Source organism: Xenopus laevis, chromosome 5S, assembly GCF_017654675.1.
Source record: "Xenopus laevis strain J_2021 chromosome 5S, Xenopus_laevis_v10.1, whole genome shotgun sequence".
Classification (NCBI taxonomy): domain Eukaryota; kingdom Metazoa; phylum Chordata; class Amphibia; order Anura; family Pipidae; genus Xenopus; species Xenopus laevis.
Window position 1 is genome coordinate 139,652,640 of NC_054380.1, and position 27,362 is coordinate 139,680,001.

The window sequence follows — 27,362 nt, forward strand, 5'->3', positions numbered from 1 at the left end:
CATTGCCGGTGTCATCTTATTATGATCTTAACATAGCTCCATTGTTGCAATGGGTTCAGCGTAGATTTCAAGTTTGGAAAAATTTGCCACTGGGTCCTATGGGCCGCATACAGACCATTAAAATGATTATAGCTCCTAAACTATTGTATGTACTGTGGCACACCCCCCTTATAGTACAAAACCGCTTCTTTCTTGACCTGGCTGCTATCTTTAGGCGGTATATATGGGGTACCTCCCGAAACAGACTGTCCTTAGCCTCACTCTGTAGACCGAAGGATGAGGGAGGCCTGGCGGTCCCTGACATGCACCAGTACTATGTGGCAGCACAACTCTCGCAACTGTGGTCTTTGAAATTCGCTGGGCCAGGGGAAGCAGTGTATCAGCTGTGGCAGGAGATACTACAAAGTGACCTGCCTCCCTTTTACGCCCTAACGGCCATAAATCCAAAAAATGCTATGCTTTCTAAAACCAACCCACTTCTACGATTGCAAAGAGACATTGTCTCAAGGGTTCACCATCTAACCAACCCGAAGGGTCTAGACCCGTTTACGACCTTATGGTATAATGCTAAATTGACCCCGTTGGATAAACTTGTAGTTCCTAGAATCTGGTTAGAGGCTGGGATCTGTTGCCTAGATCAGATATGGGATGAACAAGGTATAATTCCATTTGATACTCTTAAGGAACAGTTCTCCGTCCCCTCATCCCAGTGGCTGACATACCACAAAATGAGATGGGCAGTGAAGAAAGCACTTAAACCAGATAATTTTAATTTACGGAATACCCCTGTGGCTGAGGTGTTTAGACAGGATCAACCTAGCCACAAAATTTCTAGTTTCTATAAAGCCCTGCAAACCACTAATCTGCAAAAATCCTCCCTAAAAGTGAGAGACCGTTGGGAGGCAGATCTCTCACCATTTACTGATGAACAATGGGAACAGGTACTTCATACACCTCTTCGGATTTCTCCTATTTATAAGTATAGGATATTACAACTGTACTTTGTGCATAGGGCCTATTACTCAAGAACAGTACTACATAAAATCAATCCAGAGATCTCGCCAGCTTGCTTGAGATGTGGTGCGGCCGAGGGCACGATTCTACACACTTTCTGGGCTTGCTCGGAAATTGTACCCTTCTGGGTAGCGATTCAGAGCCGTATCACTAGGATGCTAGGGTTTGAGATACCATTGGATCCCAAGTGGTATTTACTAGGTATGGACCCCCCAACTCCTCTAACGAACCCAGCCCACACTATGGTTCACAAATTACTATTCTTAGCACGTAAAATCATAGCCCAACACTGGAAAGCCCCAGACCCTCCTTCCTATCAGCTGTGGTTGAAGTCGGTTCAGGACTTACAAAAAGTGGAGGATTTGATTGCTAAGAGAAAGGGTTCTACTAAGGCTAACATCGCTATTTGGCAGCTTTGGATCCTGGAACATGTCTGATTACGCCTAGGGAGCCGGTAGTAATTACCTAACGCTTGATTAGGTTACAGCCCACTTATCCTACGCTACAAGATAGCGCACAACTTTTTCAGATACGAACAGCCTTAAGGTCAAATCATAGGATGCAGTTCATTTCAGGGAAATGCAGTTTGTTTATGTCTTTGCTGTCCATAACCATGTGAGTTTACAGTGTTCAGTGGATCCCTTTCCTAGCGAAAATTATTATAGTTCTTCTGTAAGTTGAGGTACAATGCTTATGAGTGTCATGTATGTATCTATTTGGTCAAGATTCTGAGATTGCAGGTTATCTAAACCCAATCTGCGTATTGGGTAATGTTCCCTTTTGTATGTGCACTGAACTGTGATAATGTTTGTACAACTATTCTGTTTATTTTTTTTTTTTCTCTCTCAATAAATCTCACTTGAACCAAAAAAAAAAGATGTTGTGAGAGGGATGGAGAAGAATTGATGGGGAGGGGTTCTTAACATCATGGGAAGTCTTGATTCTTTTCCTTGATGCTGTCAACTAAGATATCGACCGTTTACTACTGACCAAGGAGGTCACCCTGAGGGGTGCACAGCATGCCCCTTAATTCTCTGTCATCAAGAGAGGAGAGGAGGAGGTCTAGGTGCCTCCCCCATAACCCCATTTAATTTTAAATTACAGTGCTGCTGAACTTTTTTTTCCACTTTGAACACTACCAATACATTACACTTGAGTTACTACAAGCCTTTGCAACTTTAACACAAGCTTTTACTCATTGTAGAGTAGCAGAATTACATCCCAACATTCAAATGATCATTGACAAGAGCCCCACTCAGGTGTAAATAAATTCTCATCAATCTTACGAAGAAATGAAAATGCGCAGAACGTCAGGAAACCGCAGCCCATTAATCCCATTGTTATGCAAAGTGCACACTCGGCAACTTAGTGACAGCTACAATGACGGCTCTATTGTGCAAAGAATTCATTAAACTTCTAAACTGACAGTTAAGACTGATGAAACCAGTACAGAGATCACATTTTTAACAGAGAAGTGATAAGGAAGACCAGTTAGCCATTTTCTTGATGCTGAAAACGGTGCAAAGCTATAGAAAAGAAGGGATGGAGTTTGACTCAAGCAAGACTTTTATGGAGTCATGGAGCCTGATTATTTCATTATTCCTGACTCTATCTATCTATCTATCTATCTATCGTAACAATCCTAATATGAACAGACATATTTCATATGGTTATAGGACTTGTAGAGGACATGCATCCCTTTCGAGAGAATGGGACAGATAGGGTAGCTTTTCACTGGGGTAGAAGATGACTGTCAACCTTTCTAGGTCCCAGAGCTTGGTGTGCAAGGCCCCAAAAGGTAGAAAGAAATTTGAAAGTAACATCCATGGAGTTCATCCATAGAGTCTTCTTCAGCTCCTATTTACCCAGAGGCCCTACTTCAACTACTTCTGAGGAATGATATACTGTAGGTGCCACAAAATGATGAGCATGAACAGTACTTTGACCATAGCAAGTCCTTAGTGGGAGACATATACTGTATCTAGGGATCAAAGCTGTTTGATTGTTGACTGGTTAATGGAGGGCAACACCATACATGTGTCATATTCCCTGTGGGCATGAAATGATGATGCTATCTTCACTGAGTAGTGCGAGAAGTGGGTATTAGTATCCTAGTTGAGCAATCTATGGACTCAAGTGTGTAGACTTAGGGTAAATGTGTGTTCCTCTGGTAGTCTGCTAAATGGTGCCCTACCGTGGCACAAGAGATTTCTACTATTTATGTCAAGAAATGCTTTATTAATTGGTTAGGGAACCACTAGAACCCATCTGGGAGATTTTTGACCATCCTGGCTAGTGGACAACATCTTCCATTGTGTGTCAAAAGCTCATCCTTGTGAGGGGTCAGAAGTGTAAAACCTTAGATCTGCACAGTGTGAACCATATAGGGGTAACTGGAGACCAAAAGATCCTTACAACGTGATAAGGTTTAAGTCATTGCATGTGTTGCATTAGAGACTTACTTATTATACAGTACAATGTCAGGAATCCAGATCATCTCCGAAGGAACTCGGATTGAGGTGACATTGTCATAGTCGTCCGGGTTCCACCGCAGTTTGTAATCATTCCACTCCTGGAAGGAAAAGAAAATGCAGAGAAATGAGATGAAGTGGATAAATGCATAAGCTGAAGATAGAGATGTGTGGGGGGCTGCAGTTACTGGAAAAGGTCTAACTGTGATGCCCATGGTGCTCTGATGGGGCCCAGCATATTATTAATAGGCATTTGGCATGGGGATATCAATCTCACTGCACAAGTTGGTTGAAGTTGGTGCATTGAGAATGCAATAATTACACCTTAGTATATTCTTTATAGGGTTCTGCTTTCCACATTGGAGCAAAGGGATATACAGTATGACAGTTGCACCTGCTGAACTTACTGAGCCTCCAGTAGAGCCTCTAAATCATATAATGTATTTTCCAATTTCCCATCTGTCATCGGAGCCTGGGTCTCACTACAGATCAATGTAATCATGGACTTAAAGACAGAGCCTCATTATTCCTTATTATTATACCTGGGAAACAATCTACAGACTGGAGAAGTCATTTCAGGGTGCACGGGAGAACTACACTGATTGCCTAGATAATCCTGCAGGAGCACCCAGGAAACACAGATAGCTAGAACACTTCCAGGTTGGGGCAGGAGTAAGACAGGGGTGCCCTCTGAGTCCTTTGCTGTATGCGTTTGCATTAGATCCCTTTATTAAGTCGCTGCAGGAAGGTAACTTGGAGGGTATCTGTGCACCCAGTGGTCAGCGCCTGAGGTTGGTGGCCTACGCGGATGATGTGACAGTGGTTATCTTAAAGCCTGAAGAGGTGGAGAGAGTCTCCTGTTGCATCAGAAGTTACTCAGAGGCCTCAGGGTCTATGGTTAATAGTGAAAAGTCTGGAGGATGAGCCCAGTTTTGAGTTAAGAACTTTCCCTGTTGCAGCCTCTCAAGTTAAAATACTAGGGGTTAAATTTGGGAGGGAAGATAATGTCAGGCTTAATTGGGAAGAGAAGTTGGATAACGGTTTGGCAAAAGTTCAGCGTTAGAAAGGATGGAAGCTGACCTATAGGGAAAGAGTTAACCTTATCAAGACTTTTCTGATCCCGTTGTTCTTGTATGTGTCCTGTGTGTTCCCTTTGCCAGAATCTTTCTATGCTCGAGTCTATAGCTTATTCTTCCAGATGATCTGGGGGAATAGGCTAAACCCAGTCAAAAGAGGGGTAACGTTCCTGCAGAGGAAAGAGGGAGGTTTGGGGATGGTCTGTCCTGTGACCTTCTTTGGTGTCATGTTCCTAAAGTTTAACTTTGGGGGTCTGACTCAAGGAACAAGCTCCCTGTGGGAAAGTTGTATCAGGTCTTGGGCATCGTCTTTTATCGTGGACTGGCTGCAGGGCGGTAGGGCGAAAGAGGTCCGTGTAAAACAGAGCTATTTCCCACCACACATTGCCCATGCCCTTAAACTGATAAAGAGGTGGGACATTGGGGCAGCAGAAATAACATCAACCCCAAGGAAGCAAATCTATGCCAGGGTACTAACCTCCTTCTTTACTGTCCCACTGGCTATAAGAGACTGTACCAGCAAAACCCTGGAGGAGATACTAAAATATTTAAACAGCGTGAGACTCCCCCCAAAACTGTTTGATAACTCCTGGCTGACACTGCAGGGCAAGTTGTATGTGCGGGGCAACATGAAATATCTGAGTCATGTAAGAAAAGAGTGTCCCTGGGGGTGTGGGGTGGAGGAGAGTCAAGAGCACTTTTTGGTGGATTGTTCGGTGTCAAACAGTTTATATGAGGGTGTACTGAAGGTGATGGGTATTTATAATATATATGCTAATGACTATGCAGAAAGAGCCTATGGGATCATTCATAGGAAGCACCACTATAACCAAGAGACTTTATTTATTATACTGTCAGTCATTCGATATCATCTGTGGTCTATCCGATGTATGAAAACCTTTGGGAAAGACAATCAATCAATAGACCAAACAATAAGGAAAATCTTAAGGGAAATTGTGTTTATTAAAGTCAATGAGATTCAGAAAAAAAGCTTGAATGAAAAAAATTGGTTGAACTTTGATTTCTCTTGGTCAAATTCTTTGTAAATAATGTACATATTGTAATATAATGCAATTTTGATATACTTTGATTTTGTTATGCTTTGTATTGTTTTTTTATTTTAAATAAAAATCCCTATCTGATCCCCATTGTAAGCAAAAGTCATGCCCTGCTTTATGGCAGCTGAGATTCTAGCTATCTGTATAACAGAACATTCTGTCCCAGTGGCTGCACAGATCCTATCTGATCCCCATTGTAAGCAGCAGTCCTGTCCTGCTTTATGGCAGCTGAGATTCTAGCTATCTGTATAACAGAACATTCTGTCCCAGTGACTGCACAGATCCTATCTGATCTCCATTGTAAGCAGCAGTACTGTCCTGCTTTATGGCAGCTGAGATTCTATCTATCTGTATAACAGAACATTCTGTCCCAGTGGCTGCACAGATCTGATCCCCATTGTAAGCAGCAGTCCTGTCCTGCTTTATGGCAGCTGAGATTCTATCTATCTGTATAACAGAACATTCTGTCCCAGTGGCTGCACAGATCCTATCTGATCCCATTGTAAGCAGCAGTCCTGTCCTGCTTTATGGCAGCTGAGATTCTAGCTATCTGTATAACAGAACATTCTGTCCCAGTGGCTGCACAGATCCTATCTGATCCCCATTGTAAGCAGCAGTCCTGTCCTGCTTTATGGCAGCTGAGATTCTAGCTATCTGTATAACAGAACATTCTGTCCCAGTGGCTGCACAGATCCTATCTGATCCCCATTGTAAGCAGCAGTCCTGTCCTGCTTTATGGCAGCTGAGATTCTAGCTATCTGTATAACAGAACATTCTGTCCCAGTGACTGCACAGATCCTATCTGATCTCCATTGTAAGCAACAGTCCTGTCCTGCTTTATGGCAGCTTAGATTCTAGCTATCTGTATAACATAACATTCTGTCCCAGTGGCTGCACAGATCTGATCCCCATTGTAAGCAGCAGTCCTGTCCTGCTTTATGGCAGCTGAGATTCTAGCTATCTGTATAACAGAACATTCTGTCCCAGTGGCTGCACAGATCCTAACTGATCCCCATTGTAAGCAACAGTCCTGTCCTGCTTTATGGCAGCTGAGATTCTAGCTATCTGTATAACAGAACATTCTGTCCCAGTGGCTGCACAGATCCTATCTGATCCCCATTGTAAGCAGCAGTACTGTCCTGCTTTATGGCAGCTGAGATTCTAGCTATCTGTATAACAGAACATTCTGTCCCAGAAAGACTGAGAAATAGAATAAGAGAGGACATTACCTGTTTCAGCCAGACATTTGTTGTCATCATTTGGTTCTTTTCATCCTGTTACAAATAGAATAATACGAATATTTAGAGAAGCAGAGATATTGTGATGCAGCTAAAAATCAATTCTAAACAAGTCCATGAAGGACCCAGAGTCGGGTGCCCCATTAAACACTTATAATCCCCCACCCACATGATCATGTCGGCAGTGCAGCCTCTCATCGCTTATACAAAGAGCAAAGGCCAGAGAATAATCACATTTGTTCTGGAATCCCATAAATTCTCTGGGAAAAGAAGAAATTTGCTGTTTCAGCTTCTCTGAAAGTTCCATCAGTTGCTGGAGAATTTAAATGTGCACCAACTCCCGGCACCGCAGCCCTGCGGATCAGATCCAAACGGACTTCCAAAACGTACAGAGAAAGAGGATTCCCAGCAACTCCCCGTAATTATCCAGCAGGCGCCAATAATAAATAAATTGCTGAAGGCAGCGGCGCCGGCATTAATATTTACAGCAGATCAATGGAAGACGTGCGGCTTTGCTGAGCTGTAATATTTATATCAGCAGATTTGTGCAAAGTGAGTTTTAAAGGGGATGGAAACCCAATTCCCAAAATCCATTCATTCCCCATTATCACTGGTTCTATAGTTATGTGTAAATGTCACCGCTATTGGAAGCAGTGTCTGCACTGCTGGTTCTGACTCCCAAAACAATGAAGCCAGACCTGTAAAGAAGCATGCCAGGTATTATGGAAGCTGGAGGAGAGCTGGTTTCTAGTGTTTCATGAATCTTAACCAGCAGTGCAGAATCCCAGGACTCCCTAGTCTTATAATAGAACAAAAAGGTGTTATAAGGTGGAACAACTGTGATGTGATATAAATATATGCAACAATGATGCCCAGACTGCTGTTGTGCAACTGCAACTCCCTGCATCCTACTCACAGGCGCTGGTTCCCTTACCACGTCTATCAGCTGGGCAATAGATAAGCCAAATTTGACAATGACGACATCTGAGGTATTTGGGACGGGCCTGGACCATCGGTTGTAGACAGTGAACAGACGTTTGAAGAGTCGTTCCTCTGCGTGCGTTCTTGTTCTCTCCATGCACGACACTGTGAAGAAGACAATGCACTCTGTTGACTCATATCTGTGTTAGTGGGCTGGATGTAACCAAACATGCTATAAACGAGATGCTAAGAAATCACCCAATACTTGGTTAAAGGCTTTAAGGTGCCTCCTGCCTTTCTGCTGTCATCAGCATTAATGTGATATAATAGTCAGCGTATTGACTCCCGTGTAATTGCTCTGTATGGAGCCATTGGACTGAACTTTCAGTTACCCCTGTCCCTTTCTCAGAGCTCTCAACCATCCACTGCTTTAGATAAAGACTCTTAGCACCCCCCACTGCTAGGGTAAAAGTCTTTCTTCTCCTGCAAGCTGCCATCAGAGTGTTTTAGTCCCAACCACTGCTTGAGTCACAGACTCACTCTCCATCTCCATTCTCAGGCTGAAATTCTGTAACTCAAGCAGGAGGCTAGACAAGAACACCACTGCTTGGGCTACTACACCTTGACTAGCCCCTAGATGTCCTCCTGCAAAACAAGTCTGGTCTTGCTCTGTGAGGCAGATCTGGGTCTGGCACCTATGGGTTTTGAATTGGGGGGGTCCAAAAAAGGCCCAGCAGATAATGGTACCCTCAGTTTGTCTGTATTGGAGCCAGGAGAAAGGGGCTTTCAAGCAATCATGGCTGCCTACACTAGGGCATATAAAAATAAGCAAGGGACCAAGTCCATCAAAGTCCAAATAAGGAGGAAAATGCCAGGATGAACAGTACGGTCAGGCCTAAGAAAAATCAGGAGATCAGATCCCTCCATGAGAAACTTGGGGAGCTGGAGGCAGAATTATATTTCCTGGTGCAGAGGATCTGCCCGTGAGAAGCAATTCAAAGAAAAGTAATAAAGGAGACAGAGATAGAAGAACTTCAGCCATTCAAAGCTGAAAAAGAAGAAAAGCCACAGGAAACAAAGCTGATAACAGATAAGCTCTGTAGTATACAATGGGATTCTTCAGAATGTATCTGTTATCTACTGTGTACTCCTTCACTGCTCCCATCACCCTCTCTCAATCTAAGCACACTGTCTTGTATTGTTAAATCTCTTATCCCCTCTCAACCCATTAGGGTAAGGCCACACTGGACGTTTTGGTCGCCTGGCGACTAATCGCCTCGTCTTTGCGGCAACCAATCTCCCCAAACGCCTTCCCTCAGTCTGCGCCGGCGCTAATCACACGCGTTGATTCGTTTTCCGAAGTCAAGATTGGTCGGCGCAAAGACGAGGCGATTAGTCGCCAGGCGACCAAATCTCCCCAAAACGCCCAGTATGGCCTTACCCTTAAACAATACAATACTCGCACTGTCAAATCTAGGTCACACCGTGTCTCACTTTCATTATTACTGTTACTTACAGCTGGGGACATCTCCCCAAACCCACGCACTCATTCCTCCCCTCACCTGACAATGTTTCCAGTCTCTCAGACTTTTACGCACTTCTAATCCTGCAAACCTTATTCACATAAAGCCTTTACCCTCTCTGCCTCTCTCATGTACCTCTGGTCAATCTGCAATAAACTCAAAGCAGTCCATGATCTCTTTATATCTAAATCCCTTCACCTTCTGGCTATGACTGAAACATGGCTCTCCCCCTCAGACACGGCTGCCCTGGAGGCTTCTCACACCCCTAGACCGGATGGCCGTAGGATTTCTTCTCTCCCCCAAATGTAGGTTTCAAAATCTAACCAAACCAACTTCTCTCTCCTTCACTTCTTTTGAAGTCCACAGCATACGTTTGTTTTCTCCAATCTCCCTGCATGTTGCTGTCATAGATCGCCCCCCTGGTCCCTACTCTACTTTCTTGGATCACTTTGCTGCTTGACTTCCATACTTTCTCTCCAGTGAGACACCTGCTCTCATTTTAGGGGACTTCAACATCCCCATTGACAACTCTGCTTCTCCTGCCACCTCTAAACTCCTCTCTCTAACAGCTTCATTTGGTCTCTCTCAGTGCACTGACTCACCTACCCACATATTCTGCCACTCGTGCCGCCATCCAACCTTACTAACTCTACTTACCCCCCTTTCTGACCATCACCTACTCTCCTTTCAGATAACACTTTCATCTGCGCCATCACAACCATCTCTCTCTCTCTCTACCCACACGTACAGAAAACTTAACGCCTTTGATCCACAACAATTATCAACAGTATCAGCACAATCCATCTCTCACATTAACAATCTTTCCTGTCCCAATAGGGCAGCTTCTCTCTACAATGATGCTCTATCAACAGCTCTTGACTCCCTTGCTCCTTCTATCACCCGTCACAGCTGACCAGCTAAACCCCAACCCTGGCACACTAGTGTAACTCGGTACCTCAGTAGTAGATCAGCTGAACGATGGTGGAGAAAGTCACAAACTGATCCTCACTTCATCCACTTCAAATTCATGCTCTCCTGCTACAATCAAGCGCTATCATTAGCTAAAGAACAGGACTTTTCGTCTCCACTCTGTCCTCTAAACCACAGTGACTGCCACATTTAACTCACTCCTATGCCCCCTCCACCCATTAATGTAACTGCCCAAGATCTTGCTCATTTCTTTAATGAAAAAAATCGATCTCATTACACTGAGCATATCGTCTGACAACAATCTAAGACTCACCACCAGTCCACTCACATCCACTTTGCACTCCTTCACCCCTGCAACACTAGATGAAGTTATTAAACTTCTAGCCTTCTCAAAACCCACAACCTACTCCCTTGACCCCATACCCTCTCGCCTCCTCTATCCAATCTCTGATACACTCTCTCCTGCACTTACCCACCTATTTAATCTTTCACTCTCTACTGGTACCTTTCCATCATTATACAAACAAGTACTAATCACTCCTATCCTCAAAAAACCTTCCCTTGACCCCAGCTCTCCTGCTAACTATCAACCGTTTTCTCTTCTTCCATTCACATCCAAATTACTAGTAAGGCTTGTTTACAAATGCCTGATCCAGCATCTCGCTCACAACTCCCTTTTTGGCCCCCTGCAATCTGGTTTCCGCCCAACACACTCAACTGAAACTGCACTCACCAAAGTAACCAATGATCTTCTACTGGCAAAGTCTAAAGGTCACTATTCCATTCTAATCCTTCTAGATCTCTCTGCAGCCTTTGCCACAGTTGACCACACACTCCTCCTTGACATTCTATACTCAGCTGGCATTCACTGCTCTTTCATGGTCTACATCTTATTTGTCTGACCATTCCTTTAACTCTACTTCTACTACTTTCCCACTCTCTGTTGGAGTTCCTCAAGGCTCTGTTCTTGGCCCCCTGCTGTTCTCGCTCTATACAACTTCACTAGGAACATTTATTCAGTCGTTTGGACTTCAGTATCACCTTTATGCCGATGACACCCAACTCTACTTGTCTACTCCTGATCTTTCTAATTCTGTCCTTTCCCAAGTCACAGACTGTCTCTCTACTGTCTCCTCCTGGATGTAACAGCACCACCTTAAACAGAACCTTTCAAAAACAGAACTCATTATATTTACTCCAATATCTTCCCCTGTCCCTCAGATATCACAGAAATTACTTTAGATTTAACAGCAATTTCTGGCAAAAGCAAAGCACGTCAATGGGGGCAGCAGTGGCCCTCTCATATGCCAATATATTTGTGTATGCCTTAGAACAGAAGTATTTCCTATCATACAAATGTAAAAAAACATCATCAAATATATACGTTATGTGGATGATATATTAATTCTTTCGGATGGCACCCCTGATAACTTAATTGAAATGGTTAATCATGCCAATAAACAGCACCCCACAGTTAAATTTACATATGACATTGGTGGCAAAAGTATTAACTCTTTGGACATCAAGCTCGATTTATTAGAGGATAGAATAGCCAATGGTTTATACCGTAAACCTACTGATCGTAACAACATTTTGGATGTACGTAGTTTCCACAATCCATGGATAATTACAGCAATCCCACAAGGTCAATTCCTCTCAGGATTTCCTCTAGTATGGAAACGTTTAACGTAGCAGCTGAGTTACTAGAAAAAAGGTTTCTAGAAAAAGGCTATAATAGACATCATTTAACAAAGATACATGAGAAATTCCCAGAGAACAGTTACTGGGAGACCCTAAAACAGACAATAAAAACAAAAACCAAATAAGACGTCCAGTGCTCATAAGTCAGTATGGAATCTTCAGTAAGAAAAAAGAAAATATAGTCAAACAGTATTGGCCGATTATCCAGAGTGACAAAGAGTTTAGCAAATGCTTTTCAGTCCCCCCCATGTTTATCTATAAAAGAAGAAGAACATTGAGAGATGAGCTATGCCCTGCAGAACGCAAAAAGGGTAAAGGGCTCACAAACCTAAGTGTGGTAGAGCACCATGTTTAAATTGTGTGTAATTAAAGGAGATTTGTCTTAACCTACCCACCAAAGGCTATAAAATAGCCCTAAAATGTTTTGCAACATGTGACACCAAACAGGTTGTTTATCTTCTTATCTGAAATAGGATACTTTGCATTGGGTTCATTTGAAATTAAATGTGTCTTTTTCCATTTACAGATAATGCTGTTATATTTAAAATATGAAAGCAACACAAAGGTTATGCTCTATTTATCTTATTGTGTAATATGCCACTTTTAAGTGATTCTAGGGTAGACCCCCTTGATTTAATGTGGGGTAGTTCCTTAATGTGTGGCCTAATGATTTGTTCTTTTGGGTTAAGGCTCTGAATAAAGCACCTAAATCTAGGCCTTCGAGCAATTACCCAGGAATGAACTTTAGAACACTTTTTTGGATTTAATAATGCACATATGGACACAGAGAGGTGGGACTATGGATAATTGGTTAAGTGATTTAACTTGGTTGTAGGTTTCGTGATTGTACACTTGACAAAGGGCATGGGAGCCCGGAACATGAAGTTCTGCGCCTCAGCTTCCTCCATTCTTGTATATTCCCTCAGATATCACTCACCGTAAACAACACCACCTTTCATTCCACCACACAGACACGCTGCCTACGGGTTATCCTAGACTCACATCTGTCTGTTTCACCACACATTCAAACACTTGCAAAATCTTGTCGTATTCAGCTGCACAACATTGCCCAAATACGACCCTATCTCAGTTCAGAATCAATTAAAACACTGATTCAGTCTCTCATCATCTCCCGCCTTGATTACTGCAACTTACTCCTCACAGGTATTCCAACAAGTCACCTTTTACAACTCCAATCTGGTCTAAACGCGGCCGCTAGACTCATTCATCTATCTCACCGCTCAACATCAGCTGCTCCCATATGTATGTCCCTTCACTGGCTCCCAATCTCTTCTAGAATCAAATTCAAATTACTAACACTCACTTTCAAGGCCCTTAATAGTGAAACCCCTCCCTATATTTCATCTCTGATCTCAAAATACTCTCCTTCACAAAACCTACGCTCTGCTTCTGATCTTCCCTCACTTCTCTGGTCACTTCTGCCCATTCTCATCTACAAGACTTCTCTCTCATCACTTCTGCCCATTCTCATCTACAAGACTTCTCTCTCATCACTTCTGCCCATTCTCATCTACAAGACTTCTCTCGGGCCTCTGCTTTTCTCTGGAACTCTCTGCCACAAGCTGTCAGACTTTCTCCTTCTTTCCAAACTTTCAAGCGCTTCTTAAAGACCCAACTGTTTAAAGAAGCTTATTCAATGTACCTTAATTAATCAGTCATTGCTGTATCAAAAATCACAAATTCTTTCTAAAATCCTAATGTCTCAATTGTACCCTAACCTTTACTTTGTAAACTCTAATTTGTAGGGCCCTCTAATCCTATTGTATTCTGTATCCCTTGTTTGTTATCCTCCATTAATTCCATGTTTGTTATAACTAAGGTAAAGCACTGCGTATCTTGTCGGCGCTATATAAATAAATGATGACGATAGCTCAGAAGCAAAAGTGACTGTCTGATCTCGTAGGCTGTTTCCCATAGACAGGCTAATCTAAGATGAGAAAATTGCTTATTGCGCTGCCTTTCTGTACCGGACATAATCCCATTAATCGCAAACAGAAGGCATTTTTGGCTTCACAATCGTGCACGGCAAAGCCCCAATCTAAGCAATGCTGATATATAAATAATTTAAATGTAATGACCCAGGCCCGGAACATCATGGCAATCTGCTAAAAAGCACTGAGGGAACGTCTCTGAAATGATTAAAGCCATTTGTGTCTCTGTAGCAGCAGTTCTGAAGCTGATAAAAGTTGGGGAAAGGAAGGCTTACATTTGGAATTCAATTACACTTTTGAGCATTTAGATCTATATTAAAAAAAACATGTTGGACTGTGTTCCAAGGGGGAGTGTCACAATAAGACCTTAAATGTGAGCAGCAGATCCATCTAAATGAAGGCATTAAATGTAGCTGTTGCCTAACGGTCGCTTCTCCTATCAGGACTCTAACGGCCTCAACACCTCTTCTTGGGCATCAAGACTACACCATATGTACTGTACCTTTGTGCTAACTTCAACTAATTCAGGGTCCCCCTACTGTCTCCTTTACTGGTTCAGGCACCTCACCGCGGACCATATTTCCCATTCACTCAGGTCATCAGACATTCTGGTATCAACTCGACTACTAACAGAACTTGACCTAAACACCCACTTGTCCCCTGACAGAAAAAAAGCCTTCATAGAAATATTATAGTCCAAAAACATGATTGTGGTTGACAACTTAACTAAAAGGAATAACCTGTCCAGCTCTAACTCCTGGGAAACCAGAAGGCATTCGGGGGACACCATATAGGCATATCTAAAGTTTAATTCAGTGACTTCACTAGTGCATAGTGTATAAAATATACAGAACAATAAGCTATGTCCTTAGAGAGGACAAGAGGAAGATAAGATCTACTGGCAAGGTATACTCTCTCTTTAATGCTCCTTGTCGATGGATCTTCAGAGCAACCCAATCTCCACTAATTATCCAGCATTTCCGCACCTTCAAATAACTCAGCTATTTATCCTGGCTTTTTAATTCCTGTGTTAATTTACCCTCTATTTATAGCAATAGAACAGTTTCCCTATGACAGAATGCAAAAAATGATAACACTACACTTAACCACTTGCTCTGATGCAACAGAAACACCATCATAATTCATTTCCCCTAACTTGCACCACCATGCACCTCCTCCAACTTCCAAAAACTGACTCTAGCTGCCCATGTGTTCTATGATAGGATTGTTCTTGCACAAAGTTTCAAGCAAACAAAGCCTTTGTCACCAGCATCATTGTGTTCAACTACAGAGTGTGGAGGCAGCAGGAGGAGAATCACTCATGAGAACATCTTCTATTCCATTGCATTGAAAGTGTTTGGAGGAACCATTCCAGAAACTGGGCCAGTCATGACAAGGCAGAATACCAGCATTTAGGAAATGGAAAGAACTTGAGACAAGACTATAAAACTGTATCAAGGACATTGAAACTCAACACCAAAGAAAATGTTTTAAATGCAGTAATTTGGTCTTGCTTGGTAGAACCCTGGTCATTTAAAATCAGGCCTTCATGCAAAGTCAAAGTTCTTTGTACCAAACGAGCACCCTCTTTAAATGTGTGGAGGCAATGAGTAGGTTTGAATTTTGGAAAATATTTTCAATATAAAATGAAACTCACTAATATAAACTAAGATAATGTCTTTAAAGATGCTTCAATTAGAGAAGAAGTCCTTGGTCTTTCTGGACAGTACCCCTGACATGAAACATAAAAAGAATAAACTTTTATGGTGAGCTTTGTCAGAGTAAAAGAAACATATGACAGCAGGGTCAATTTCAATATAAAAACACTTTTTTGGACTGACTGAAGTAGATGTCACCACAGGATCTGGAATGACCGATGTCCTCTTTCAAATTCTAGAAGACCTCGGTGCTGACATTTAAGATATGCGAGGGCAAGATTACGATAATGGCTCTGTATATTTTTCTCTGCATCTCTGAAGTGGTGGGGTCCTTACTAATCACTTGGGCTCTTATGCTGAAGCCATTAAGTACAACCCAGTCAGATGGGCCATATTGATGCAGCAATGGTTGACTGAAAGCAAATCAGGAATATGGGAGACATCCTTACTACCATTACAGAGGACTGCACTTTGGTTGGAGTTGCTTGTTCTAAAACCCTTGCATTGTTCTTGCCATACTTCTTACCCTTGCTCTACATCTATTCAGTATAAACTTGTCCAGAAATATGTTGTCTACATTTTATCAAAAATGTATGACACTAAGAAAATGAATTGTGATTTCATGGAAGATGCCTTTAATGACTTTACTCTTGACTTATATTCGGATATCCTTGATGATTTTATCACAGACATCTAATTCTATGACACTATCCACAGTTTTAAATGAAACAAAGTTCCTAGGCTATATGGGATACCCATTGAATTTTATGTGCAATTTTGAGACATTTTAAAGGATTTATGTTTTTTTACCAATTGTTTTTAAGATAAAAAGCAGCTAGCTTCCTTGAACAAATGTGTTATTCTTCTAATCCTCAAAGACTGATCTAACACTGTCAAATCTCCTGCAAACCTTGCATTATGGAGGGATATGTTTCTGAAGGTCTTCAACCAGCTTTTGTGTTTGCTGGTTCAGTTTACTTCCTTAGTTTTGAAGCATAGGACTGATTAAACTGTATGTTTGCCTTACAGGGAAAGGCTTAAGGTGGCCAAACTTGGGCCCATTGGTTATGCTCTTCACCCAACTGAATCATAGGCTTAAAGGACGGTGAGTGTTAGTGAGCACAGGAAGAGGAGATGTGCCTCATCTGCTGATGCATCATGAACTGTCTGACATGGTGTATTAGCAGATGAAGATAAGAAAATATTGTTTTGGAGAAGTCCATGAATCACATTTTTTAAGAGGTATTAAAAAAAAGGCTTTTTTTTAAAAAAAAAAGTTTTTCTTTGAATGCCAAAAAATCAATGTACAAAACAAAGAGAAGGATCCACAGGTTGAGTTTGGCAAAGGAAGAAATAGGAGTCCATGGACAAGGGTAGGGAACGTTGTGGGGAGGTTACAAAACATTGGAGGAATGATGTTTAGCAGCATTGCAATTAGTCTTGTTATTTATTCTTGATAGTGTCTCATTGCTTTGCACGGTAGTTTAATAACTCTACTAATTTACAAAACCTATTTCTATATTTTCTATTTTTCACTAGAATATGCTATAGCCTGGCTTCCAGCATACCTGATGGTAAATGAATTGCCCTTGACAAAGATTAACCAAAGCTGAATAATATTGTTCCGTCCAACTGGACTCTTTGCTGAGAATGTGCCATGTTTTTAAGAACTGGCTTCAGTCTTCATCAGCGTTCTCCAGCCTAATGTGCTGTGACAGATTCAGCTTGTTACCCTTGCTTGTTCTCTCCCACTGCCTTTCCAAGAGACCGGGCACAATGCCTAGTTCTGAATTCCAAAGTCATGATCATGAATGCAAAAGTCTCCAAACTCAACTTGGGGTTAGAGTTACGGGAACTGGACACCAGTAATAGCTTAAGGGCTACTGATACTATTTCTGCAGTTCATGATACCTTTAGATATATTCCTATATATGCACCCTCTCAAAATATTACCTCTGTCTCTGCAAACATATATGCTATAGACCTCTCCATTCTGAACAAAATAAGAGGCCTGAATTTTCTGGGAGATCCTTCATTGAATAGCAAACAGTCACTCTTTGACCACAACCTATCCTTTGGTACGGCCGTGAGAAATACTGGTTTCTTGATGCACCATATAGTCTAGAAACAGAAGACTTATAATGAATGTGTTATGGAATGCAAGTCCTGAAATGTTATTGCGAAATGTTTGCATCCTCTTTCCGATTGGCTTCTCAGCAGCACTTTGTCAAATATCCAAATACATAAACTATCCTAATGCCAATACATTTCTTAGTTTTAAAGGCTATTAGGATAGCGAGTCAGTTTCATAAAAAATTCATGTCACAATGATTAGGCTTTAGTGAACAGAGAAAATAAAATATATGTGGGGAGAGTCACAAAAGGAAGAAACAAGAGGTTTTTAATGATTTAAAGGTCAATTGGCGCAGAGAGTATTAAATAGGATGTAGAGGCAAATTGGAATTCCATAGAAATGTATAAATCATGACTTTCCTCTGCAATCAAGGCAAACAGTGAGAGGTCAGTTAGGATAAGAGGAGAATACTCTAAAAGTGGTGCACAGAACTGATTGTAATTGGAGGTCATCTACTGGAGAAGACAATGGGAACTCCTTGCACATCAACGAGGCTGGTGTAGATATTTAAGTAGACTTGGGGAGGAAGCAGTGAAAGGTAAGTTAGTTAGGGGAAAGGAACATGTAGATGAGACTGGGTAAGCATGGATGAGCCTACATTTTTGGCACTGGATGATCAATATGATATCACTCAGTTCCAGCAACCGAAACATGACTGATAGAGTCACATAACTGTGCAGTAAACATACAGTAGATGGCTATACCTTGTTTAAAAGTAGATGGTAAATAAAAAATAGAAGGGAATATGTTCAACATAATTGTAAAAGGTGGAAGAGCAAGTGTTACATGGCCCACACTGTAGTAGTATAGAAGGCTCAGACATAGGATATGGTAGTGTTTGAGCAATGATAACAAGAACAAGTATCTGGGGCCTGATGCAGTAGACCTACAGGTACTCAGGAGAGCTTATTTTTGTATTAGACAGAAGACTTTTGGTCTTGGTGGTGTAATTTATACATGGCTAGACAAATGGCTGAAAGATTGAATAGGCTCCATTTTTATTGAATCTTTGTGTTTGACAGAAAATGATAGAGAATAATGAACCTTCCAGAAACAGAAAATACACCTTCATTCTTTCCCTAACTGAACTTCAAACTGGGCCAATAATCATTCATCATTTAGCAGTGCATGCAAAGTAGTGAGGATTTTGGTAAAAGCCGATACATTTTGGTAAAAAATAAAAAAGGGGGCAAACTGATGCAGCGTTTCTGTTAAACCGTAATATTTTATTTTCATGTTCCAGATAATAAGTGAGAAAGATTTGATTAATGGGGGTTCAGAAAGTCAAGAATTAATGGTAATGTGACATTAAGGAAAAAAATCTCTTTAATTGGTCTGAAACAACTTAAATCTGCATGTATACAAATTTTATTTTACTTTAAAAAAATTTCTATTTAAAACCTGGCCGGCCAGGACCCAACATATAACAATATAACTACATAAAAAGATTTTTCAAAATGATTCAGGTAGGTGTGGTTCAGAAAGTCAATATTATTCTCTGCCGAGACTTTAAATCGCATCTTATTCTCTAGATGCCACTTAAAGACCCCACTCCAGCGCTCTCTGTCCAGCCTTCCAGCCTCAATAGTCCAATCACCCCAAAGTGCTCTTCAGCCTCTATTCTGCTTCTCTCTCAAGGGGATCATTATGTTCTGATGAGCAGAGACCTACTATTTGCCCTCAGACCCTACTCAGCACCATGTAATTGTCTCCTATAAGAGCAAATCCCACACTCACTGCCTGAAATGACTTTCTACGCTCATCCTTCATCTCGTTTATTTTCTTTATGGAACGTGACACATTATTTTACGGTCGATTCTCTTAACCTTAAGGAATGTACAAATGATCAAGTCATAGAACACTATTCTCAGCTTCTCAATGGCCAAATACCGACCCTCGGAGATAAGAAGAATCTTTGCTGATTTAATGATACACAAACACAATATGAATAAAGATGCTGTAGAACAAAACCCGCAAGTGTCACAACCTTCAAAAATTGGCTTTCATTAATATTTCCATTTGTTTAGTGTCCATGGTAACCATTGGCTCCTCCCATTACGTTCTACGCCCCTGTGACCCCCAGCGTTTCTGCTAAGTTGTTTATTAAGACACATTGTGAAGGTTCCTGGTACTTGGAAGGATCCAGCCTCCACTGAAGACTTATTCTTTATCAGATTCCACTTCTCTTTTAACCAATGTTGTTCATGGGACTTATCACTTGTGGGGCTCTGCCAAACGTTTTAGCCCCCCAGAGGAACCTGGGCACACAATAAGCTATACCCTCATACTGAGAGGACGTGTTTGGAGTGTGCTGCAAGAACGTGTGTTCTCCCAGGCCCTTGTGGGTCCTGGGGGAGTTAGTCCCAGTACCTGTCCCTCATCCCTCCGTGACCCCCTTTGTTATACCCCCTAGGACACTTTATTTTCTCCTTTTTGCTAAGTTCCCCCCTCCTCACCCTTGCTTAAATGGGGCAGAGGAAGAAGGGAGATACAGCCCCCACGGGTGGATGAACCCGCGTGGGAAGCAGCAGAAGAGCCATGGAAGAAAAATCCCCAGTAACCGCTGATCGCACAAGAAGTGTGAAAAAGATCAAACAAACAGAATTCTGCACTGAAATCCATTTCTCAAAAGAGCAAACAGATTTTTTTATATTCAGTTTTGAAATCTGACATGGGGCTAGACATATTGTCAATAGCCCAGCTGCCCCTGGTCATGTGACTTGTGCTCTGATAAACTTCAATCACTCTTTACTGCTGTACTGCAAGTTGGAGTGATATCACCCCCTCCCTTTCCCCCCCAGCAGCCAAACAAAAGAACAATGGGAAGGTAACCAGATAACAGCTCCCTAACACAAGATAACAGCTGCCTGGCAAATCCTAGAACAACACTCAATAGGAAAAACCCTGGTCCCACTGAGACACATTCAGTTACATTGAGAAGGAAAAACAGCAGCCTGCCAGAAAGCATTTCTCTCCTAAAGTGCAGGCACAAGTCACATGACCAGGGGCAGCTGGGATATTGACAAAATGTCTAGCCCCATTTCAAAATGGAATATAAAAAAATCTGTTTGCTCTTTTGAGAAATGGATTTCAGTGCAGAATTCTGCTGGAGTAGCACTATTAACTGATGTGTTTTGAAAAAAACATCTCCGCTGACAGTGTCCCTTTAACTAAAGGCATAGACTTACTTATAAGAGAACTGAGAGTGTTAAAGGGAGATAAAAGGACTGAAGCCATAAGAAATTTGGCTTACTTGAACAAAGACTTTGAAGATGTGGAACTACAAATTAAACCTATTCTTGATACAATAGAGCCGTGGAAAGAACTGTATTATAACAGAAAAAGATTTGACGAAATGAAAAGTGGGAATATAGCAACAGAAAGACTTGCTGTGATATCACAATTGTTAAATGAAAATGTTTCTGCTGAATTACCTGAGGTTACGCCTATACAGGAAAATGTTCCCATTGCATCTGTTAGTAAAAATGTGGGTGATTCAGTATGGGACATGGAAGGGTTAAATATCCTTCTAAACAGGGAGAGGTTTCTCTGTGTTCTGAACAATCAGGTACTTCTCTTACTGGTGATTCTCTTTCTCTCTCTAAGAAACCTGATAATACAAACACCTCTAAGCAATCTGATAATACTTCTACTCAGTCTGACTTTCCCACAAAAAATCTTGGTGGTTCCTCTAATTCTGGTAACCCTTCTAATTCATCTAAACACTATGGAAACTCTTCTAAACCTGTCGAGCCTTCTATTCAACCTGATACTTCTGCTAAAAATCCTGTTGTTCTTCTTAGACAATTCGTAAAAAACCCTGTTGTCCCTTCTAAACAATCTGTTGTACAGACTATTAACACTTCAGAGCAACCTGGTAGTACACCTATGAGAACTTCCAGTACAGGGGTTTCTTATAGCCAGGCAGTTAAAGGGAATACAAGGACAAATAACACACAAGGTCCTTCTACAGGTACAGAGGGAATAGGGAGCACAAAGCCAGACGAACAGGAGGAAGAATACGGGAAAAGGAAAAACGCGGTAAAAATAAAATGGGAAGGCGAAAGAGAGGAATTTCCTGGCAGAAGGTTCATAGCTAGGAATTTGGTAAAACAGGTTCTAGGCTTTACGGCAGAAGATGTTTATGCCATGATCGGAATATCCGACACGGAATATGACCTAAGCTTTAAATTAGCATATGGTTTAGAAGAATTCTGGAGAAAATATAGTTAAAGAATGGCAAAATTTCAGAGTGTCTCTAAACTAGAACTAAAAAATATAACCATCATAATGAAAAATGAGACAGTACATCCGGAAGACATACTTCTGGCTAAAAAGACAGTGTACTCTACTGTCACCTTTAACAAAGATTTATGATGAGGAAGATTTCTGGATAGGTGGGTACAAAGTTCAGGTAAAACTCCACACAGAAGGTCACTATCAGAAACACCTACCAACATCTTTTTTTATCGGAAAAGATAGAGGGGTTTGCTACTATGTTGGGCAACCTAAACTAGGCTTTAAATGTGGGGCTAAGACACATTTAGCAGGAAAATGCAACATAAAGAAATGCGCTTTCTGCGGGGAAATTGGCCACATAAGTAAAGACTGCGATAAACAGATTAAATGCAACTTGTGTTTAAAAACTGGCCATGCCTATAGAAATTGCCCAGAAGCGTGGAGGAATATAAAAAAAAATGGTCCCAAATATAGAAGAACAATTGACAGAAGACATGCCCACTGATACCCAGGCACAGGGACAGATAGAGAATCAAATAGAAGGGGCTGTTTCAACCACAGAGAAAGGAGCGGACAATCTTGGAGTGGAAGAGAACGAAGGAGAAAAAGAGAAAGAATGGGAGACTGTGAGAAGAGAGGACAAGAAAGGAAAGACAAAAAAAGGGAAAAAAATAAGTGAAAAACCAGTCATCAAAAACCAAAACAGGTATAAGGTACTAGGCGAGAGATCATGGGGAGAAAGAGTAGAAGAGGCAGAAGAAATAGAAAGGATGGAAGAGGAAGAGGAAAGAGAAAAACCAAAAAATCAATCCCAGGATACAAGTAGAAAAAAGTAAAAGAGAACAAGAAGATGTGTCCTTAGATCCTGATTGGGAATCTTTTGATGAAATGGAGGTAGAATTAGGGCCCAGAGTCCAAGTTAAAAGATCAGGAGAAGAAAATGAGGTCTCAATAAAAAAGACAAAAAATTAATGTCAATTAACTTTTGTACCATCAATGCTTGCAGCATTAAGAACGGGAAAACGAGATTTGTTGTTTATGAGTATTTAAAAGAAACATCGGCAGATATTGTCTTTTTACAAGAGACCAGACTCACATCCCTAAACGAGATTAACTATGCCAAAAGAGAATGGAGGGAGGGCATGTCATTCTGGTCCATAGCAACAGAACCAGCTGGTGGAGTCGGCACCCTGTTTAAGGGAGATAAACCTTTTGTAGTTAAACAATTAGTAGATATTCAGATTGGCAGATGTTTGATGTTAGATATTGAGGTAAAGGGAAAGTTGATAAGACTTATTAATTTATATGGCCCCCAAGCAATCTCTGACAGGAGAACATTATTGGATGACATTAGACCATATTTGTTTACTTTGTCATTTTTGCAGGAGATTTCAACCAGGTTCTAGGAGAAAAGGACAGGAAAAATAAATAAATATGAAAGTCTATTTTTTTAAACATCTGATTGAGGATACTGGCCTAGAAGATCTAGCCACATGTAAGGGGAGAGAAAGCTGTCATACATATAGGTGTGGACCCAGGAGCAGCAGAATCGATTTTATATTCACAAAAAAAGGAGACGTTTTCTCAAACTTTAAAGAGCGGGCAGTAGAATTTTCAGATCATTTGGCTCTTTCTTTTCATTATGGTTTTTCAGAAAAAGCAAGATCAGGAAAAGGCCTATGGAGAATAGGCAAAGAAGTTCTTGAAGATGAAGATATTAAATGCAAGTTTAGGAATTTTCTTAAACTTCAAATCTCGAGGATGGATTTATTTGATTGGTGGGATTCGGCTAAGGATTCTTTCCGGACCTTTTTCGCTTCTGCCTCTATTAAGAAAGGGAGGGTTAGAGAAAAAGAGAGTCAATCCCTGAGAAAGAAACTTGAGATCTGTATTTCGAAAGGGGAGGGGGGAGAAAAAGTGAACCGACTCAAGTACTTGTTGAGGCAGCATCAGTATGACCGGCTTAGGTCCCTGGTTTTGGAGAGGGACTACGGGACTTCACGGTCCCCGGACCCTTGCCGAAACTGTAAGGAGACCATTAAGAAAAAGTTGGTTGAGGGCCTTTATGACTCCCAGGGTAATTTAGAAGTCTCTAGGGAGGGCAGTGGTGAAGGCATAATATGCTGATTTATACAAAGAAAGAGTTTTGGAAAGGGAAAAGATCCATGCTTTCCTAAGGGCAATCCCAGTCACGGATACTAGAGATTTGGACTGTTCGCCTTTGATATCAGAAATAACAGAGGAAGAGGTGCTACAGGCAATTGATAAACAGCAGAAAAAGAAGCTCCTGGACCAGATGGGTTCACTGCGGAATTTTACACCACTTTCAAGGAAGATCTTGCTCCAGTGTTAGCTATAGTTTTTAACGCCTGTTTGATGGAAAAACACCTCTCTCCATCCATGCGCTATTCCTCGTTGGTTCTGATATCAAAGGGGAAGGATTCGAGGCACATTGAGAATTGGAGGCCAATAGCCCTTCTTAATTGTGATAGAAAGATTCTGGCAAGGATACTCTCACAGAGGTTGGGTGAGGTGGTAGAATCTCTTCTTACAACATCTCGGTTTTGTTCGATAGAAGGACGAAACATATTTGGAGCAATTCTTTCAATAAGGGAAGCACTGGAGAGGTGTAAAACTAGGCAATGGGAAAAATACTTTCTGTCTTTATCAAGCTAAAGCCTTTGATAGAGTCAACCACGATTACCTATGGGCTACTTTGACTAGATACGGCATTCCGGTAGAATTTGTACAGTGGATTAAAACTTTGTATGAAGGGGCAAAAAGCTTCCCACTAATTAATGGTTGGAAAGGCAAGGATTTTGAGGTGAGGGCTGGTGTGAGACAGGGATGTCCTTTGAGTCCACTCCTGTATGTGTTTTCGTTAGATCCATTCTTAAGGGAATTACAGAGATGTGGACTTGAGGGGGTCCAGTTTCCGGCAGGCCAAGTCTTTAAGTCCATAGCCTACGCGGATGATGTTACTCTAATAATATCAAACCCAAAAGAAGAAAAAAAGGTTGTGGAGTGCATCAAAAGTTACTCTGAGGCCTCAGGGTCTCAGATCAACCATGAAAAGTCAGAAGCTTTTTGGGCATTAGATGAGGAACCAAGCTTTAAGCTAAAGAAATTTCCAATAGCCCCAGGCCTAGTTAAAATCTTGGGAATCAAATTCGGGAGAGGAGATCTTGCTAAGGTAAATTGGGAAGATAAATTGAATGCTGGTCAAGCAAAGGTTCAGCGATGGAAACAATGGAAGCTGACCTATAGGGAAAGGGTTGACATTATTAAGACTTTTCTGATTCCGGTTTTTCTCTTTATCTCATATGTCTTTCTGTTGCCAGAGTCTCTCTATGCCCGAATCCAGAGCTTGTTTTTCCAAATGCTTTGGGGGAGCAGGCTCAATCCGGTAAAAAGGGGGATTACATTCCTACAGAAAAGAAGGGGAGGGTTGGACATGCCGTGTCCAGTGGTTTTCTTCTGTACTATCTTTCTGAAGTTTAACTTTGGGGGGGTAGTGCAGGAGAGAGAATCTCTGTGGGAAGTCAGTATAAGAGACTGGGCATTGCCTTTTATTAAGGATTGGTTACTTGGAGGTAGAGTGAAAGAAGTTCGGATAAGAGGAGGCCTTTTACCCACCTACCTACGTCAGGTAATAAAAATTCTGAAAAAGTGGAGTATAAATTCTGAAGATCTGAAGGTTTTACAGAGAAAAATCTTGTATTGGAAAATTGTTGATGCTCATTTTGTATTTCCTATATGCGTTAAAGACTGCACACAAGCAATGTTAGAAGAAAGTATAAAGATGCTTATTGACAGAAGAATGCCAAAAAATTTTTGGGATGTCACATGGCTATCCTTACAGGGCAAAATATTTGTGAGAGGCAATCTAAAATACCTAAATATAACAGACCGAGAATGTCCGTGGGGATGTAATACTGAAGAAACACAAGAGCATTTTCTGATAGATTGCGTAGTCTCTAGCGCAGTAAGAGAAAGTGTTGCAACTTTTCGGAATTTTCATACGGAGTCATTGAAAACCGCAGAGCAAATAACTAGAACAAAATGACTTTGTTCATAATACGGTATCATTTATGGCACATGAGATGTAGGATGACTAACAGCCAAATTCATTTATCAACTGAGACAATAACTAAGATCATTTACAGAGACATTATATTCATAAAGACCAGAGAATGTGATAATTCAAATACTCTAAAGAAAATGTGGGATAACATTTAATGAATTGTATTGTATTGTATTGTATGGATCATTTGTATATGATTATAACAATGTACTTCTGTGATACAATGTAATTGGAAATTTTAAATAAAATCCCTCCCATATGTATAAATACAAATATACAGAGAAGGAATGTTCTGGGCACACAATAAGCTATACCCTCATACTGTACTGTCTAAGGGAATCAATATGGCACCTCCTCCTCCCATATGTATAAATACAAATATACAGAGAAGGAATGTTCTGGGCACACAATAAGCTATACCCTCATACTGTACTGTCTAAGGGAATCAATATGGCACCTCCTCCTCCCATATGTATAAATACAAATATACAGAGAAGGAATGTTCTGGGCACACAATAAGCTATACCCTCATACTGTACTGTCTAAGGGAATCAATATGGCACCTCCTCCTCCCATATGTATAAATACAAATATACAGAGAAGGAATGTTCTGGGCACACAATAAGCTATACCCTCATACTGTACTGTCTAAGGGAATCAATATGGCACCTCCCTCCTCCCATATGTATAAATACAAATATACAGAGAAGGAATGTTCTGGGCACACAATAAGCTATACCCTCATACTGTACTGTCTAAGCCCTAAGGGAATCAATATGGCACCTCCTCCTCCCATATGTATAAATACAAATATACAGAGAAGGAATGCTCTGGGCACACAATAAGCTATACCCTCATACTGTACTGTCTAAGGGAATCAATATGGCACCTCCTCCTCCCATATGTATAAATACAAATATACAGAGAAGGAATGTTCTGGGCACACAATAAGCTATATCCTCATACTGTGTCCTGATAGTAACTGGTTCAGCTCTGAATTGGGGGTCCCATTTCCCTGTGGAGCGAGCAGTATGCCCACTAGTGCCAGCCTTGATACAGATACTTACGTTTGCTGCCATAGACAATCTAGTGCTGCAGTTTTCTGATGTATTTTCAGCCCACAACATTACCACTAGAAGTAACTCAGGGAAGGAGGGAGATTGGAAAGGCTTATTAAGAAACTACCAACAACAACAGATTAAACTTTCAAAGTCTTGCTGGACTGTATACACATATTATAAATATATCGAAAACGTCATTGTTCCAAGAGGTTTGGGTATTAAAATTCTTCCCACAAAGGAGTATGTCCAACATAAATGCTCACTGCAACTACTCTCTCTGGCATGCGAATATGAGAATCGTA

At 41.2% G+C, this 27,362-nt stretch overlaps 1 protein-coding gene across 1 annotated transcript in view; it reads right to left on the reverse strand.

Moving 5' to 3' along the window:
• The window catches only part of chrna2.S (cholinergic receptor, nicotinic alpha 2 S homeolog), a 49,912-nt gene that overhangs the window by 10,628 nt on the left and 11,922 nt on the right, over positions 1–27,362 (reverse strand). The window contains exons 3-5 of the mRNA XM_018266045.2: positions 7,792–7,943; positions 6,849–6,893; positions 3,477–3,586 (exon numbers count right to left, since the gene is read on the reverse strand). Of these exons, the coding sequence (XP_018121534.1) occupies positions 3,477–3,586; positions 6,849–6,893; positions 7,792–7,943 (307 nt within the window). The remainder of the gene's footprint in view (positions 1–3,476; positions 3,587–6,848; positions 6,894–7,791; positions 7,944–27,362) is intronic.